This window comes from Camelina sativa, chromosome 6 (assembly GCF_030686135.1).
Source record: "Camelina sativa cultivar CO46 ecotype springtype chromosome 6, ASM3068613v1".
In the NCBI taxonomy this organism is placed as follows: Eukaryota; Viridiplantae; Streptophyta; class Magnoliopsida; order Brassicales; family Brassicaceae; genus Camelina; species Camelina sativa.
In genome coordinates, this window is record NC_141885.1 from 6,978,830 (window position 1) to 6,995,031 (window position 16,202).

At 33.0% G+C, this 16,202-nt stretch overlaps 3 protein-coding genes and 1 pseudogene across 5 annotated transcripts; 3 read left to right on the top strand and 1 right to left on the bottom strand.

The window, feature by feature from the left end:
- Positions 1-1,279: 1,279 nt before the first annotated feature.
- LOC104790588 (putative FCP1 homology domain-containing protein C1271.03c) lies at positions 1,280-3,708 on the bottom strand. 2 transcript variants are annotated; one of them, XM_010516364.2, is made up of 8 exons: positions 3,439-3,628; positions 2,964-3,079; positions 2,541-2,873; positions 2,369-2,450; positions 2,144-2,210; positions 1,878-2,063; positions 1,726-1,786; positions 1,280-1,641 (listed from the first exon to the last, which is right to left on the bottom strand). In XM_010516364.2, exons 2-8 carry the CDS (start codon positions 3,025-3,027, stop codon positions 1,448-1,450), a joined length of 987 nt encoding a protein of 328 aa, XP_010514666.1. In that variant the 5' UTR covers positions 3,028-3,079; positions 3,439-3,628; the 3' UTR covers positions 1,280-1,447. The 2 variants fall into 2 exon arrangements, with proteins under 2 accessions (XP_010514666.1, XP_010514665.1); XM_010516363.3 differs by having other exon boundaries at positions 2,541-3,079; positions 3,439-3,708.
- A 4,606-nt stretch (positions 3,709-8,314) lies between these two features.
- Positions 8,315-10,546, top strand: LOC104790589 (putative methylesterase 11, chloroplastic). Its single transcript, XM_010516365.3, has 4 exons — positions 8,315-8,916; positions 9,382-9,618; positions 9,706-9,849; positions 9,937-10,546. Exons 1-4 carry the CDS (start codon positions 8,557-8,559, stop codon positions 10,345-10,347), a joined length of 1,152 nt encoding a protein of 383 aa, XP_010514667.1. The 5' UTR covers positions 8,315-8,556; the 3' UTR covers positions 10,348-10,546.
- A 515-nt stretch (positions 10,547-11,061) lies between these two features.
- LOC104790590 (protein RALF-like 27 pseudogene) lies at positions 11,062-11,615 on the top strand (annotated as a pseudogene). The gene has a single exon (XR_015560489.1). The product of XR_015560489.1 is annotated as a protein RALF-like 27 pseudogene (transcript).
- A 1,478-nt stretch (positions 11,616-13,093) lies between these two features.
- Positions 13,094-15,751, top strand: LOC109124587 (COBRA-like protein 2). The gene is made up of 6 exons (XM_010516367.3): positions 13,094-13,508; positions 13,856-13,935; positions 14,045-14,501; positions 14,604-14,760; positions 14,845-15,113; positions 15,187-15,751. The coding sequence occupies exons 1-6, from the start codon at positions 13,436-13,438 to the stop codon at positions 15,468-15,470; spliced, it is 1,320 nt and encodes a 439-aa protein (XP_010514669.1). The 5' UTR covers positions 13,094-13,435; the 3' UTR covers positions 15,471-15,751.
- The last annotated feature ends 451 nt before the right edge of the window (positions 15,752-16,202 follow it).

The following is a 16,202-nucleotide window of genomic DNA, read 5'->3' on the forward strand; positions in this document are numbered from 1 at the left end:
GCAACCGCATGTAAACATGATTTTCCGGACAGTTACGAATAGCTCAAAACTTTTAAAGAACTTTCAAATAAAGTTCCTTAATTCAAAAGAATGTTGAATATTATTATCTACATCATAACAAAACATTCACTAGCTTTAGGCATATCAATTAGAGCCAAAGTCTACGGATTGGTCTCGTACACCCTGAAAAATACCGAGTTTAGACTTGAATATATATATATATATATATTCAGAAAAATTTTGGTTTTTCAGACTCAGCCCGTTTAGGCTATAGGGTTTTTTGGGCATAGCACAATCGGGGTTGGGCCGGCCCGAAAAGCTCTTAAACAAATATATTTGTACTTTTTTTATTAACATTTTTGTTTGGTTGCAATATTTGATTAATAATTTATTATAAATAAAGTTTAAAACTCTAATCCTAGTTTCATATTTACTTAATAACCTTCCTTAATACTTTTAAAATTTTGATATGTGATACTCTATGTGAAGTATATATATTTTTATTTGGTTAAAGTAAAAAAAAATTGGTTTTAATTTTTTAAAAAAATAATAAGTTGGTTTAGTGAATATAAATGAATTATTTAATCTTTGGTTGATTTGTTTTATAGTGTACCTTTAAACATTTCTTTTCAAAACATGTTATAAACTTATACTCTCTCTGTCCCAAAAAGATTGATGTTTAGAAGATTTTACACATTTTAAGAAAAAAATAATTATTGATTTAAAATAAATTATTTCCTCTCACTAAATATATATTGTTTAATTGTAGACCAATAACAATTTAGAAATTTAAATGATTATTTCTTGAAGTTTACAAAATATTAACTTTAGTTAATTCAAAATTATAGAAAAATATTTGTGGGACTGAAAAAATATTCCAAAACATCAATTTATCAGGGACAAAGAGAGTAAGTTTGAAATTTTTGATCCGTCAAATAAGGCCGCCTCTGTGTAAAACTCCCAAGATTCACTTGCTTCTGTAATAGCTTCTTGACCAAAAGAGTTGTTCTTGATGAAATCTTGAACGTTTTCAGCTTCTACCAACCTCTGAAGATGAAGTCTCAGATCACCACCATTACCCGAAATTCCATTGAAAGCATTCAAAACAGTAGATAAAGGAGATCTAATATATAATTACAAAGAGATTGATTTTTGCTGGATACCTAAGGATTAAACCTAAACCAAATGCTTAATTAAAATGAAAACCAAACTATTTTTTTGCCCAACATAAGGGCATTACTAAACCAGAACAGAGTAGCAAACTTGCACACAAAAGAAAAAAAGAAAAAGAGCAACTACGTGTTGTTTCAAAATTGTAAAAAAAGAAACACCAAACATCTCTAATAAAAACATTAGAACATCACGCCGTTTCCGTTAATTTTTCTTTGTTTCATCTGTTTTCCCCCAAACCCAACAAAAAAATAATCTTGAAACAATTCTCTATTTTCTACCGTATCAAGTTTCTTAATATGTATATTTGAGCAGGTACATGTAGCATACGAATCGTCTCTCTGTAAAACTCCCAAGATTCACTTGCTTCTGTAATAGCTTCTTGACCAAAAGGGTTGTTCTTGATGAACTCTTGAACATTTTCAGCTTCTACCAACCTCTGAAGATGAAGTCTCAGATCACCACCATTACCTGAAATTCCATTGAAAGCATTCAAAATAGTAGATAAAGGAGATCTAATATATAATTACAAAGAGATTGATTTTTGCTGGATACCTAAGGATGTGTCTGTCTTGTTCTGATGATTGTATGAATGAGGGAATATCGCTGTATATGGCTGTGACATTCAAGAAGTTAAAAAAACATCAACACGACTCTAGAATTGTTGTGTAAAAGAGACCAAAAGAAGATGCAAAAAAAAAGCTTACTGGATTAAGCAAAGCCTTGTAAGGAGAATCATCAAGCAAAACCGTGTTGGATTGGTTGTAATAACCCATTTGCCACGGTAGATTTGGATCGTGTTTCTCCCAAAGCCGGTTTAGATCCTTGAACACCACATATTTGTGCTTATTTTCAAGAGAGCCAACAGTCGTCGTAGCACAATAAGACATGTCCTGCAAAAATATATCAGAACCAAAAACCGAATGAATATTAGAACACTCGTTCCAAAAACAGAGAAACCGAACCACCTTACCCAGCAGAACAACAGTTTATTCTTCATATCACCAAGCAAGAAGTCAGTAATTCTTACAACATTGTTCCTGCAAGACAAGTAAACAAAAGTGATATCCATTATACATAAAAAATATGGAAGTAACAATCATATGATCTCTCTCTCTCTCTCTCTCTCTCTATATATATATATATATATAAATAAATATATGAAAGTGTCAATGACGAAATATGAGTAACGTCGTACTGCTTTCTCGATGACCATATACCAACTTCAAACTTGTCAAAACAGAACTTCAGAAACTCTTCACAAAAAGGTCTCTTGAAAACTGACAAACAAAAACAATTGCATTACTAATATAAGTTATACTATCTAATAAGTATTGGTAATGGACTCACAAAAGAATCTAAAAACTCACTAGCCCTTCTTCCAATATTAATGTCTGCTTTAACATCTTTGAGAGGAGAGACTACATCAGCAAGCAACCCATTAAGATCAAGAACAAGAAGTTTTTTCCTTAACACCAATGGATTTGATCCACACTCTTCTCTGATTCCACCCAAATCAACACAAATATCTTTCTCCTCTACCCCAGGAGCTTCATCATTCTTAGCCACCTCTAAAACAGGAAGCTTTCCTATGTTTGCATCATTCACCGAAACTTCCTCAATCTTTGTCTCATTAGATTTGGTTTCTTGGCCATTTTTGCAGCTTCCATCATCAACACAAGTCTCTTTCTTCTCTTCAATATCTAACAAAGGAACTACAACATTCCCTTCAACAGCTGTTTCGGTATGCGAAGACAACATAATAGGAACCTCGTAAGTATTCTCTACGTTACCAGTCATTTTAGCTTTCTTAATCACAGGTTCCTCTTCAACAGATAATTCAATAATTGCTCTCATTCTTCAAAAAAATCTCAGAATTCGCATCACTAGTTTTACTTCAATGTGGAAGCTGTGAAGACCAAAGTGTAACAAATATATTTATTAACATGTCAAAATTAAAATAAACTATATATACAGAAATTATTTTAAAAAATAAAATAATATAAACAATTTTGATTAATTAAACATAATTAACGTTTAATGAACAAAAAAAAAATCTGAGTCTTTGAAACCACAAATCTCACGTTAATTTAAAGATGATCTGAATTATAAAAAAAAAAAAAAATAACATAAATTAACTGATAAATGTTCGTATCACTACACAATTTATCGATCTAGATTTCGTGAAAATCATGAAGACTAAAGAAGATTACACACAAATTCGCCGATTAAAGAAGAAAAAAAAAAGAGAGGAAAAAATAAACTTACCGATGAATTGGAAAAATTGAAGAGATGAAGCTTCTTCTTGAGTTTGTGGGGATTATATGATTGGGGAGAAGGAGAGAATTTAAGGATCTGAGGAGTACTGAGCAGATGAAACGACGGCTTTAGAATGTCGTTTGGTGTTCCCAAGGAAAGGATGTGTGGAAAAAAGAAGAAAAGAGAAATTTTTTTGCACAGAGAGACAAGGAAGGAAGTTAAGTGGTTTAGATGGGGCCGACGGTCTATTTTCCCATGAGAACTATTGTATCGAGTCAGATAGAGCCCAAACTTTGACCTCTATTTATATATCTCCGAAAAAAAAGTTCGAAGGCTAATTCTCTCTGAATCAAAAGTTCAAAACATGTATTTTTCCGAATTAATAGTTTGAAATCTATTAACCCACAAACCCGAGTTATGGTGGTTTCTTGTTTGTTATACCGACGATTATAGAACATAAACCAAAGAAAACCAGATTTTAACCCAATTCTAACTTAAACCCAATTAAAACCTAAACAATATTTCACGTCCTCTGTTCCGTTCGACTCTCATCAGAATCCGAGACTGAGCAAATCACGATCACCGGCATGAAAAACCCCACGACTCTGATCTCCGATTTCGCTTCTCAAAGACTATGTATATCATATAACTCTTAGTTGATGTAACATAACAAACAATAAACACACCGATTTCGCAAATTCCCGAAAAAGCCCTAACCCTAACTAACATTACTTATATAACATAACATATCCCTTCGCCTCTCTTAGCTCATCATCATCACAAATCAAATTCTTTCTCCTTTTTATTATATCAAAAACACCTCCCTCTGCTTCACCCACCACCAACAAAAAAAAAACTTCTCCTTCTCCTAATTGTTCTTTGTTCCGTGATCTTAAAATCACGATCTCCTCCGTGTTTTTTTTTAAATAAACAAATTTTCTTTTGTGTGAATCGTTTGTGAATGGTGGAACCTAATCCGAACGGTGGTAAGTTTATGCTCTCCCTTTCAATCAAAAGGGCGAGCTTTTTCCTTCCTCTGTCCGCATCCTCTGTTTTCGCTTTTGGATCTTGCAAAGAAGGCTGGTACTTTCGCTGCCTCGGCCTCGACCCGTGAACGATTCCTCCTTAGATTTTCGTAACCCAGATCCCTAATCTCAACAAAAAAAAGGTAACATAACAAACAATAAACAATATTGTTAGAATTGGGTTTTAATTGGGTTTAAGTTAGAATTGGGTCAAAATCTGGTTTTCTTTGGTTTATGTTCTATAATCGTCGGTATAACAAACAAGAAACCAATATAACTCGGGTTTGTGGGTTAATAGATCTCGAACTATTAATTCGGGGAGATACATGTTTTGAACTTTTTATTCAGAGAGAATTAGCCTTCGAACTTTTTTTTCGGAGATATATAGATAGAGATCAAAGTTTGGGTTTTATTTGACTCGATACAATAGTTCTCATGGAAAATAGACCGTCGGCCCGATTTAGACGTAACTTTTTTTGTGGGGGCTTTAGATCTCTCTCCTCTCGTCTCGTGTCGTCTGATTCGAGTCGGGTCGGGTCGTGGAGTTGGTTATTCTAGTTTAAACAGTTGTTTAATTAGATTATAGCACTGGTTAGAGCCGGTGTGATTCGGCCCCAAGTTTTGAAAAGCCCAAATAGATGGTATTAATTCACTTTATTGAAAGAAAAAAAAAGAACATTGTTCGAAAATAATGTAGTAAGTTTTGTTGTGATCGATCACCATTTGAAAGTGAAGTTTTTAAATTTTATTTTGCTCACACCATTTTACATAAATTAAAAAAACTCAAGGTAAATTTGAGGACTTTTTATTTTTTCTTCACATGGTTACATAATTTAATAAAAATATCTATCATGATTATTTTTTTAAAAAATAATTTTTGAATACTTTGATATTTGAAATCACAGTTTTCATAATTTTAATTAGTTTTCCTGATAATTATATGACTTAACTATTCTTTATAAAAATAAAAAAACATAAATATTGGTGAAACTGGTTAAGTACTTAGGTTTGTAAAAAAATTTATTAATTAAAATTTTTGTTTTGTGTAAATTTATTTACAACAATAGCCGAACAGATAAATCAAGTGTTTTTTTTTGTATTTGACATATTTTGTGTATTGTAATAAATTAAACTATAGAAACTAAAATATCCTACTTTTAATACAAACATAATCAATTATTCTCTTATTCTAAACATATTACGATAACACATCTTCGCACTTTCTTGTGACCCACATGCTCATGAAGCAGCTGCTTACGGTCGGATTCTGATAAATAGTTTTTCGGCTCCTAAATCAGTAAAATATTAGTTTAGTGGTAAGTAACTACAAGAACCTACATACAATCAGGTTTATTAAATTTCATTGATTCATTAAAGATAATTGGTTCTAAAGACTTTTCGGCTTGCGGCCCTTATAATTTGTGGGATGGCTATGCATCTGACTTGCTACGTAGCACTACAAGTTCATTGTGGCTCTGGGCTGACCTATCAACTGGTGGGAGCCCTCTCAATATCCAAAGCGGAAGCGTACAAGTTGTTACCCCTTCTCCAACTTCTTCTTTTCCTTGTGTAGCGTAAGGTCTGTACTCATAAGCAGCAGATAAAGGGTGGGTTAAAACGCTGTCAGAAACGCTCATGCATTAATTTTTAATCTTGATCTCAATGATGTTGCTTTGTCTCTTTTTCTTATATTTTTTGACGTGTACCCTGTTAGATTTGCTTTTTGCAATTGATGCTAAGATATTATCTTACAAAATAGTTCAGTGATGAAAAAAAAAAATATAGGATTGTAGATTAAATATTTTTATTTTTTAAAAATTTCATTTAGACCCTAAATGTTTCATATCAAAGTTTATAATGTGATTTATATCAAAGTTATATTTTCTCGACGGAGAGACAAATTAAAGTAGCCATATTGGTCAAAATTTTCCACTAACTTTTTTAAACACTTGACTTATCCCAATGATTGTGTACATATTGCAATGCCATTGCAAGGGAATTCGCATGTGTTATGTGATGATGATAACTTAGCATCTACATATCTTGATATATTATTACTTATATATGCCTCGGGATCTGATTATCCTAACTAAAAATTACTTTTATTTTTTATATAGTGGTGGTCCAAACAAAATTTTGATCCTGTGATGATCATATATCGAACAAAAGTGTGATTTTAGTAGTCTTTTTCATATTTCGTAATGAACCTCAATGTGCAAGGGTGCTTTGTCTTTGTAAGTGGATAGCCACGAGTAAGTTGCGCTCGCAATTAAAAAAAGTTTAGGCTGTCATTGGTAACAGCTGTTACTTATGGCTGTACAAATTTTGACTTAAAAATTTTAGCTGTAGAGAATTTGGCTGTAGGTTATGTGACTGTAGAAACTTTAACTGTTAAAATCTGATTGTTTACCAACAACTTTTAAATCTGTAGCTGTCATTTTTATTATTATTATAATTATTAATAATAAATATATATTATGTCAAAAATTAATTTATATAGCACTTTAATGATAAAATAAATTTTATTAATGATAAATTAAAAATTTTAAAAATATAAGTCAATCAAATATGTGATTTCTTGATTGATTATTCTGGCAAATATCAATAGTCTTTTTAATTGTTTTGAATGTTTTTTTATTGAGTAGTTATATCAGCAGTCAAAAATCTATTAACCTAATCAATGCATTATTTGAATGTTATTCTATTATTAATCATGAATTTCATAAACTATTTTTAGTATTATTAGTGTTCATGATGAAAAAATAAAATTTATTATTGAAATGGATCTTAAAAGAAAGAGAAAAAAATAAGAATAATTAATTTATAAAAAGAAAATATATAAAATATTTATATATACTTTTGGAGAGCTTTTAAATATAAAATGGAGAAAAAATGATTTTTAAATTATTTAGTTTTAAAACATGAGTTTTGACGCTTTTAAAAAAAGAGAAAAACAAGGAAGTAAAAAAAAAGTTGCTTTCAATGCTTTAAAAAAAATAAAAGTCAAAAAAATATGATTGACAAAAAAATGACTTTTAAGACTTTAAACATTTTTAAAGTTTTAAAATTGGGTTGCCAACCAGGGCCTTAGTCTTTTTTCTTCCATAAACTTTTTAGGTTAAATTTACCATTTCCAAAGAAGTATAATTGGAGTTCTAAAATAGTAAGTAGGTAAAATTTGGGACTTGATAAATTCATGTCTAGATTTGTAATTATTAATCGGTTTTTATCTTGTAATGATGAATAAAAAGTCTTTACAAAAATATTTACTCCTCCTTCCTTCTTTCTTATTACACTCTTTCCTTTGTATCAAAAAGATTAATCGTATAAAATTTTCATACAAATTTTTTGAAAAAAATTAATGTTTAGTTATAAATAAATTATTATTTACACTAACAAGATTTTAAAAACTATTAACTAATCGTGATTTATTAAGAATGAGAAGTAAGAGCATTTATTAAAAATGTATAGGAGCTCTGTGAGCGCGACACCTCAGCTTTTTGTGAGAGTGCTTCTCTATTAATATATAGGGAATTTCCTCTATTTCAAGAGTATCATTTTGATATATTTCATAGAAATTAAAAAAAACATCAAAATATACATATATGACTTTATTTAATAAAAAAATAATTAGAAAATTTAGTTTAATAGATGCATTGAAAACATAGAATAACATTTTTGTTAAAAAAAAATATTAGAATAATACTCTTTGTGAAATTAAGGATGTATGTGATAACATAGCCAAAATCATGTGGAAACAATTATTTTCCCCCTTCCAGTAGAGCAGTTACATCAGTTCAATTGCTAAATTTACAATCTTCAAAATAGAACTCAAAAGTGACATAAAAAAAAATTGTGACATTTCAAATTTACATTGGGGAATGGAGATGGTCCAAAGCACTTTTCCCTTAAAGCAATGGTCCCTCTCTCCCCTTATAGACTCTCCGAGAAAGCCATTAAAAAGTTGCCAGCTTCTCTCATTCCACTTTCACTTGAATCCCCCACGTCACACTCTCTCTCTCTCTCTAAAAAAACAACTCCATAAAGCTCAAACCTTTTTTAAGTTTTTTTCACACTCTTCTTCTTCTCTCATGTTCAAACAATGGGAAATCTCTGTTCTTTGTTTGCTCCGCCTAAACCCGTGAAAAAGAAACGACCCATCACGAAACGACAATCTTCTACCGGTTCCAGGTCGGGTCTTAATAGCAACCGGGTCAGGTCTTCTTCTTCTTCTAGAAGAGACAACAAGTTCGAAGACGCTGTGATTCAAGAACACGCTCTTGCTGCTGCTGCTATCTTGTTCCGACAGCAGAACGGCGGAGGATCTTTGCCGTTTGATCGGTCGGCGTCTCAGCGTTATCCTGGTTCTTGTTCGAAGAAGAATCAGTTGCCTCGTAGCTCGAGTTCGAGGTCAAGGTCTTCTACAGATCCTCTGTTACAGCCTCACCAGTTTCTTAATCAGGTTCTTTACTTCTTCTTCACTGTCACTTTAATTCGACAGGCATTTAATGATGCGTCTTGGATTGTTATATTCTATAGTTTCTATAATTCTAGTTGGCTCAACTGATTTAGTTGTTGCAGAGCAATGTAAGTCTTTTAAGTATTGTATTAGAGGTGGCTCTATATTTGGTGTGATTATGATCAATGGTGTGATTGTGGTGACAATATGAGACTATATTCTGAAATAGGTAATGTTGAAAGTATTATCTTAATGATGCAAACTTGGAAACATCCTCTTCATGTGTTGTTCTGTTCATTTATGTTTGACAATCTGTTCATCTTAATCTCGTATTGATGACTCAATTTGTGTGTTTCCTAAGGTCCAAACAAACCTAACCATTCTGCAAATTAGGAAATGATTTTATACATTTTGGGTTCATTCTATATGTGGAAGTTAATTCATTTTTTTTTCCTGGTCTATGAGTAGGGTGTGAAGCTAGATGACTTAGAAACAAACCATTTTGTCCTCATCCATGGAGGAGGATTTGGCGCTTGGTGTTGGTACAAAACCATTGCACTTCTTGAGGAAGATGGTTTCAAAGTTACCGCTATAGACTTAGCTGGTTGCGGTATTAACTCATTCAACATAAATAGCATTGCCAGTTTGTCTCAGTATGTGAAGCCACTTACCGATGTTCTCGGAAAGCTTCCCATAAGAGAGAAGGTTCTGTTTCTGACTGCATCCATTTCCACACCTCCCCTCCAATTTCTTTTTTCGAAATCTTGAAAATGTTGTGTGTAAAAATTGCAGGTGATCTTGGTCGGTCACGATTTTGGTGGAGCTTGTATATCTTATGCAATGGAACTGTTTCCTTCAAAGATTTCAAAAGCGGTTTACCTCGCTGCAGCAATGTTAACCAACGGTCAAAGCACACTCGATATGTTCTCCCTTAAGGTTTGCTTTCTCACTTATCTCTTCTCCTGTTTCAGTCTTTGCCCCGCGCCATTTATTAACTGTGGTTATGACACACACACATTGTAGGCTGGTCAGAACGATTTAATGAGGAAAGCACAGATTTTTATCTACACAAATGGTAATGAAAACCCTCCAACCGCAATTGACTTAGACAAATCTCTTCTCAAAGACCTTTTGTTTAACCAAAGCCCTTCAAAGGACGTTGCATTGGCTTCTGTATCAATAAGGTCAATCCCATTTGCGCCGGTTCTTGAGAAACTCTCTCTCTCAGATGCTAACTACGGATCAGTTAGACGGTACTACATAGAGACGCTAGAAGACAATGCCATACCAGTGACTCTCCAAGAAAACATGATCAATAGTAGTCCACCTGAAAAAGTTTACCGGTTAAAAGGCTCTGACCATGCTCCTTTCTTCTCCAAGCCACAAGCTTTACATAAACTTCTACTTGAGATAGCCAGGATCACCCCTACTTAACACCTTTCTCACAAGTATCTTCATTATCATATTCACTAACAGGTGTTCTAAAGTGGCTCATGAGATCTCTCTGCCCTTTGTATTTTTTTTTGTTTCATTTTGTGATTTTGTCTCTGTTTCTTTTGTATACTTCTAAGGTTATGTCTGTATTTCTCTTTTTTTTGTTCTTGTTTTACCAGTAATAAATTGTTCATAAAAATGACTCTACTGGGACATAGACTACAAAATTTGTTTCATTATATATGTTCTAGAGGGTTTCATGGGCTTGCTCTCTTTTTGGTATTTATGAACTAATTTGATGTATGAGATTCCTTTGAGAGAGGATCATAGAAGCTGTGAATCAAGTTGGCATATATGCAGAAGGATAAGGATACTATAAAACTTCGCAACAAACATTACTTTCAATTTCTGATAGTCAATGCTTTACAATTCCTCCAAAGTGAACCCTATAATAATCAATAATGTATAGGCCACTATAAAATGTTTGTAAAGATTCATGGAAATCAATTCATCCTTGTCCAAAAAGATATAAATAATAATACATTCATCCTTGTCGCAATCGATTGTGTTTATTACCTGGGTGTCTAACCAAACCAACTATATAACAATTGAAGTCAATCCCCAACCGCAAGTATTAGACCAACAAGACAATAATTAATATGAACATGATTACTATAAATAAATAAACTAATGTTGCATACATATGATGAGAGAGTTATATATTATCTTTGTGTTCAATCCACATCTCCAAACTTTTAGCTTAAGACATGACCAAATCATTTTTCTCCTATTCGATCTTCTTCAATGTCTCTCTTCTCCTCCTTCTCCTCGTGGAGGCTTCGACAACCACATCGGCCAGAAAAGTCACTAGCGACTTGAGATATAACGGATGTGCCCCAGGAGACACCATCAAAGAATGCATAACCGCGGGAATAGAGGATGATGAGGGAGGAGTTGAGGCTGTGGTGAGGCGGATTCTACAACAACGAAGGTATTTAAGCTACGAAACTCTGCAGAAACAGCCGACTTGTGATGGTAGAATCGCCGGTAATTGCATAGGAACTGTTAATCCAAGAGGATCAACTTGTACTTACTACCAGAGATGCAAACGTGCAGTCTAACTAGTTCTTTTAATTTTCTTCTTAATTATGTGTGTTTAATGATGATCTTGTGATTAAAATGTAAAAGTGTCGATTGAGTAAACACATGTTGATCGTATTTAATGCACATAACGTTATACATATATAAGACATATTGAATCAGTGAAACTTCAATTTCGTTAAGAGATTAAAACATGTTATACAAACCGGATCTCAACGAATTGTGAGGTTGACAATAGCTATTAAAATACAAATTCACATAACTAGGAAGAAAAAATTTCTAATGAAAATGAAAAAAAATATATACGTAGGAAAGAAAATAGGAAATGAGAAATTTTTTGTGAAGGCATATAAACATGGCTAACAAATTATGGATAGATAAAAAAAAACGTATGATACTTAGTTTAGTTGAGATCAGTTCCAAAACTGTGTACCCATGCAAGTTAAAATCTTGCATTCATGGAGACATTATTAAGTCTAAGGAGACTCCTCATGCTCCTGAGATGATTTAAACTTGCTTGAATACAAAGTTTTGTAAAAGTACTCAAATCTCTGAGATAGACAAATGAAACAACCATTGATTTCTGGAATGACTTTCATATATCGTTGAAAAAGGTCAAATGTATTTGTGATATTTCTTTTGTTAGTTAAAACTTATTTATAGAGAGGTTATAGTAGGTTAGATATATAGGAGGAAATCCAGAATATTTTGGTGATCAAGTCAAATTTGTTGAATATCATCCATATTTTACATAATAAGAAATCCGAAATAAAAGCATATCTAAATTTATATTGACTAAGTGAATATATTTTATATTACTAAATTTAGGATATTGAAGGTTATATTCTTTAGATTTAGTACCAAAAATCTCTACTAATTTTAAATTATTTATTATTATGAAATATGCCCTTATGTTTAGATTTGATTGATATCAATTTAGTTTTCATAATACTGTATCTTGTTTTAAAAAAGTTTAAAAAATAAGATTTAACTCTTAATTAAGCTTTGAAGATATAAATGACACGAATTTGGCCCAATTCACGAATTTGAAGCCCATATATGACACGGCTTGTGACGAGGCAGCCTAGTTCTATGTTAATACGCGGTGATGTTTTTTTCTATGACAGACGAATGAAAACACAAAAGAATTAAGGTTCTAGATTCTGCTGGACCCAAAACGATGTGACAAACGTTGCCGTCTTTTTCTCGAAACAACTGTACTTTTGCAAATAGATTAGTAGTAGTAGCTGTAGCTGAAAGCCACTAAAATATATATTTTAAATATTTCTTAGTTGAATAAAAATAAAATATTATGTTGTAAGTCTAGTCTTCGTTTTCACTTTATAATTTATACGATTTAATTTGATACCTTGAAAATTAGCAAACTTCATTTTGTTTTTGTAAGTTTTTTCTTGTTAGCTTTATAAACTGATTTTATAAGTTAACCAAAAAATATAAACTATAATAATATATCAGCCAAAAACCACAGCTTTGAACATGATAATATTTTCTGTATTTTTATATCATTAATAGAAATTCTGATTTGAGTGTAAGATTTTTCCTATTATTAATTTATCATATCACTAGATTTTTTTAGGCGTAACTTGACCGGCTCTACCTTCAGATTTAGTTTTTTTTTTTCTCTAAACAAAAAAAATTCTGAAACTATATTTGCAAGCCAGCTAAGATTGAAGTTTTGTTTCACAAGATTACTGTAAGTTTTGTAACGTATGCTTATTCAAACTATTTAAAAATAGTAATTACATTTCTTCTTTTGGTTTAGTTTATCTATAAACTGTATAAAACGTAAGCTAATGAAGACCGATTAAAACTAGAAACTTTTAGCTTTAAGTGCTTCTATAAGTTTTTAACTTTAAACTAAGCCAGTTGTTCTGTCTCTCTTCTCTCTCCTCTCTTTCTCACATCTTCGAGAAGTTTCCGCCGGCGGGAGAGATCAAAGAAACTGTTTTGCTCAGAGATCAGAGAAATGGTCATTTACTTCTCAAGAATCTCGGTTTTGCTTTTGTTTCTCTGTTCTTGGAACAGTTTCATTACAACAGGTTTGTTTTCAATGCTCTGTCAGAAAGAAGAGTAAGTTTCTTGTTTTACACTTTTGTCTCTGATAAATTCATAATTCTGCGAGGTTGCACCAATAAAACAAGAATTGCTTCTTATTCTGTGAAATCCCTTGAAATGATCTACTTATGATGATTGATGATGACGATGATGAGATGATAGTTTGGGGTTTATCTAAATTTTAATTGTTGGGTTTTAATCTTTTCTAATATCTTTAACCAATTGATAAGAATTTTTTGTTTTTGTTTGTTTGTGTGTGTGTGTGTCTTTATGGGTTGGTTCTGTTTTCTGGTTGTGACCTCACCTATTTGGTATAACCTTTCTAACACAGAAGCTTATGATGCACTTGATCCAACTGGAAACATTACCATAAAATGGGATATTATGTCCTGGACTCCTGATGGTTATGTGGTAAGAACTCTCAGCACTTGACTTACTAAAGTCACCAATGTTATAGGATAAATCGTGTTTCAAATGTTTCCTTTAATGATTACCATTATCCAATGCATTTTGGCTGCAGGCTGTTGTAACAATCTTCAATTTCCAACAATACCGTCACATTCAAGCGCCCGGGTGGCAATTAGGATGGAGTTGGAGGAAGAAGGAAGTTATATGGAGTATGGTTGGTGCGCAAGCAACAGAACAAGGAGATTGTTCTAAGTTCAAGGGTAACATTCCTCATTGTTGCAAGAAAACTCCAACCATTGTTGACTTGTTACCGGGAACTCCTTACACCCAACAGATATCCAACTGTTGTAGAGGCGGTGTGATTAGCTCGTGGGCACAAGATCCAGCAACTGCGATTTCTTCGTTTCAGATTAGTGTTGGTCAATCTGGAACGACTAATACGACGGTTAGAGCGCCTAGGAACGTCACTTTGAAGGGACCAGGACCTGGTTACACTTGCGGACCTGCGCAAATCGTTAAGCCTAGCAAATTCATTTCTGCGGATAAACGAAGAAAGACTCAGGCCTTGTGTAAGTTTAACTTTTGTGTTTTTTTTTTTGCATATAATGTTTCCTTATAAGTCATATTTTGTTGCTTCTAATTCAACCTCTCCTGTTACTTTCCTTCGTTAGTTACATGGAACATTACGTGCACGTACTCACAGTTTCTAGCACGGAAAACTCCGACTTGTTGTGTCTCACTCTCATCTTTCTACAATGAAACTATAGTACCATGCCCAACTTGTTCTTGTGGATGTCAAAATAGTTCTCAACCTGGTTCATGTGTCGAGTAAGTTCCTTATCTCTAAATAACTCAATCTTGGTTTAGTTATATTTTTGTTTTGTTAATTTTATGATTCATGTCTTGTGACAGCCCGAAGATAGCTTCGGTAGTACCAGCTTCAAGGAAGAACAGCCTCGAACCACTTTTACAATGTACGAAGCATATGTGTCCCATCCGAGTTCATTGGCATGTCAAAACTAACTACAAAGAGTACTGGCGAGTGAAGGTGGCAATCACAAACTTTAACTACAATATGAACTACTCGCAGTGGAACTTAGTCGTTCAGCATCCCAACTTTGACAATATCACTCAGCTTTTCAGCTTTAACTACAAACCTCTTACTCCTTACGCTGACATAAGTAAGTTCCTTACAATTTTCTCATTTCCAATATTTCTTTCTCTTATTCCCATCTTTTCGATCACATATTGCAGATGACACGGCCATGCTTTGGGGAGTCAAGTTCTACAACGATCTGTTGAGCCAAGCTGGTCCCGTAGGCAATGTACAGTCTGAGCTTCTCTTCCGAAAGGACCCGTCAAAGTTCACATTCGAGAAAGGATGGGGGTTTCCGAGGCGCATTTACTTCAATGGTGATAACTGCGTCATGCCATCTCCAGACTCTTATCCATGGCTTCCGAACGCTACTCCAAACCTTGCAACCTCGCCATTCATTATACTTCTCATCGCTTTCTTTTCTTTCTTGATTCTTATGTAAAGGGATCACGTCGACAAAATCGCGCTTTTGACCTGATTCGTACTTCTGAACTCGGACAGGATCCAGTTTGGGATACATATATACATACTGTCCTGGACATGTTTGGTGATGTTTACATTACAAGTGAGTTTATGTGAGTGTGTTATAAAGCCACCTCAATGATATGAGATAATTGTACGCTAAACATCATTCTTTGTATCTGATATATGATGTAGAACAGTATTGTAGATTCATTTTTCCTTATTTTGAAAAAAAAATAAATCCATATTTTGTTTACAAAACAGATAAACAACTTGTAAAATATAGTAGGATTTCTTCTTTAAAATCTTATAAATTTTAGCCATTCAATCTTACTTAAATGTTCATCGATCTACGTCTTAATTTAATATAGTTCTTCGGAATGATATAAGCAGTCATTTATAAGTTGAATAAAAAAGATACAAATATATATGCGTCCACAACCCGGGTTAATAACTGGAAACCAATCATCATTGAGTTAAAAGATAAAGCTAAAAAACCTTTTATGCGTCTAGAAAAGCTTGTTCCATAATGGTAACTGGTAAGTTGAGCTCCCCATCCAACAAGTGTTATGTCATTCCCTTCTCTTATAACCTCATCATAAACTCCTTTTTGTTAGTCTCAACTATGAGATCGTCAAAACCTCAGTCAGGTCTGAGGACTGAGGTTTTGTCCCGGTTTCCTTTTGAGTGTGGATCGTTGCCTGTTCGGTAT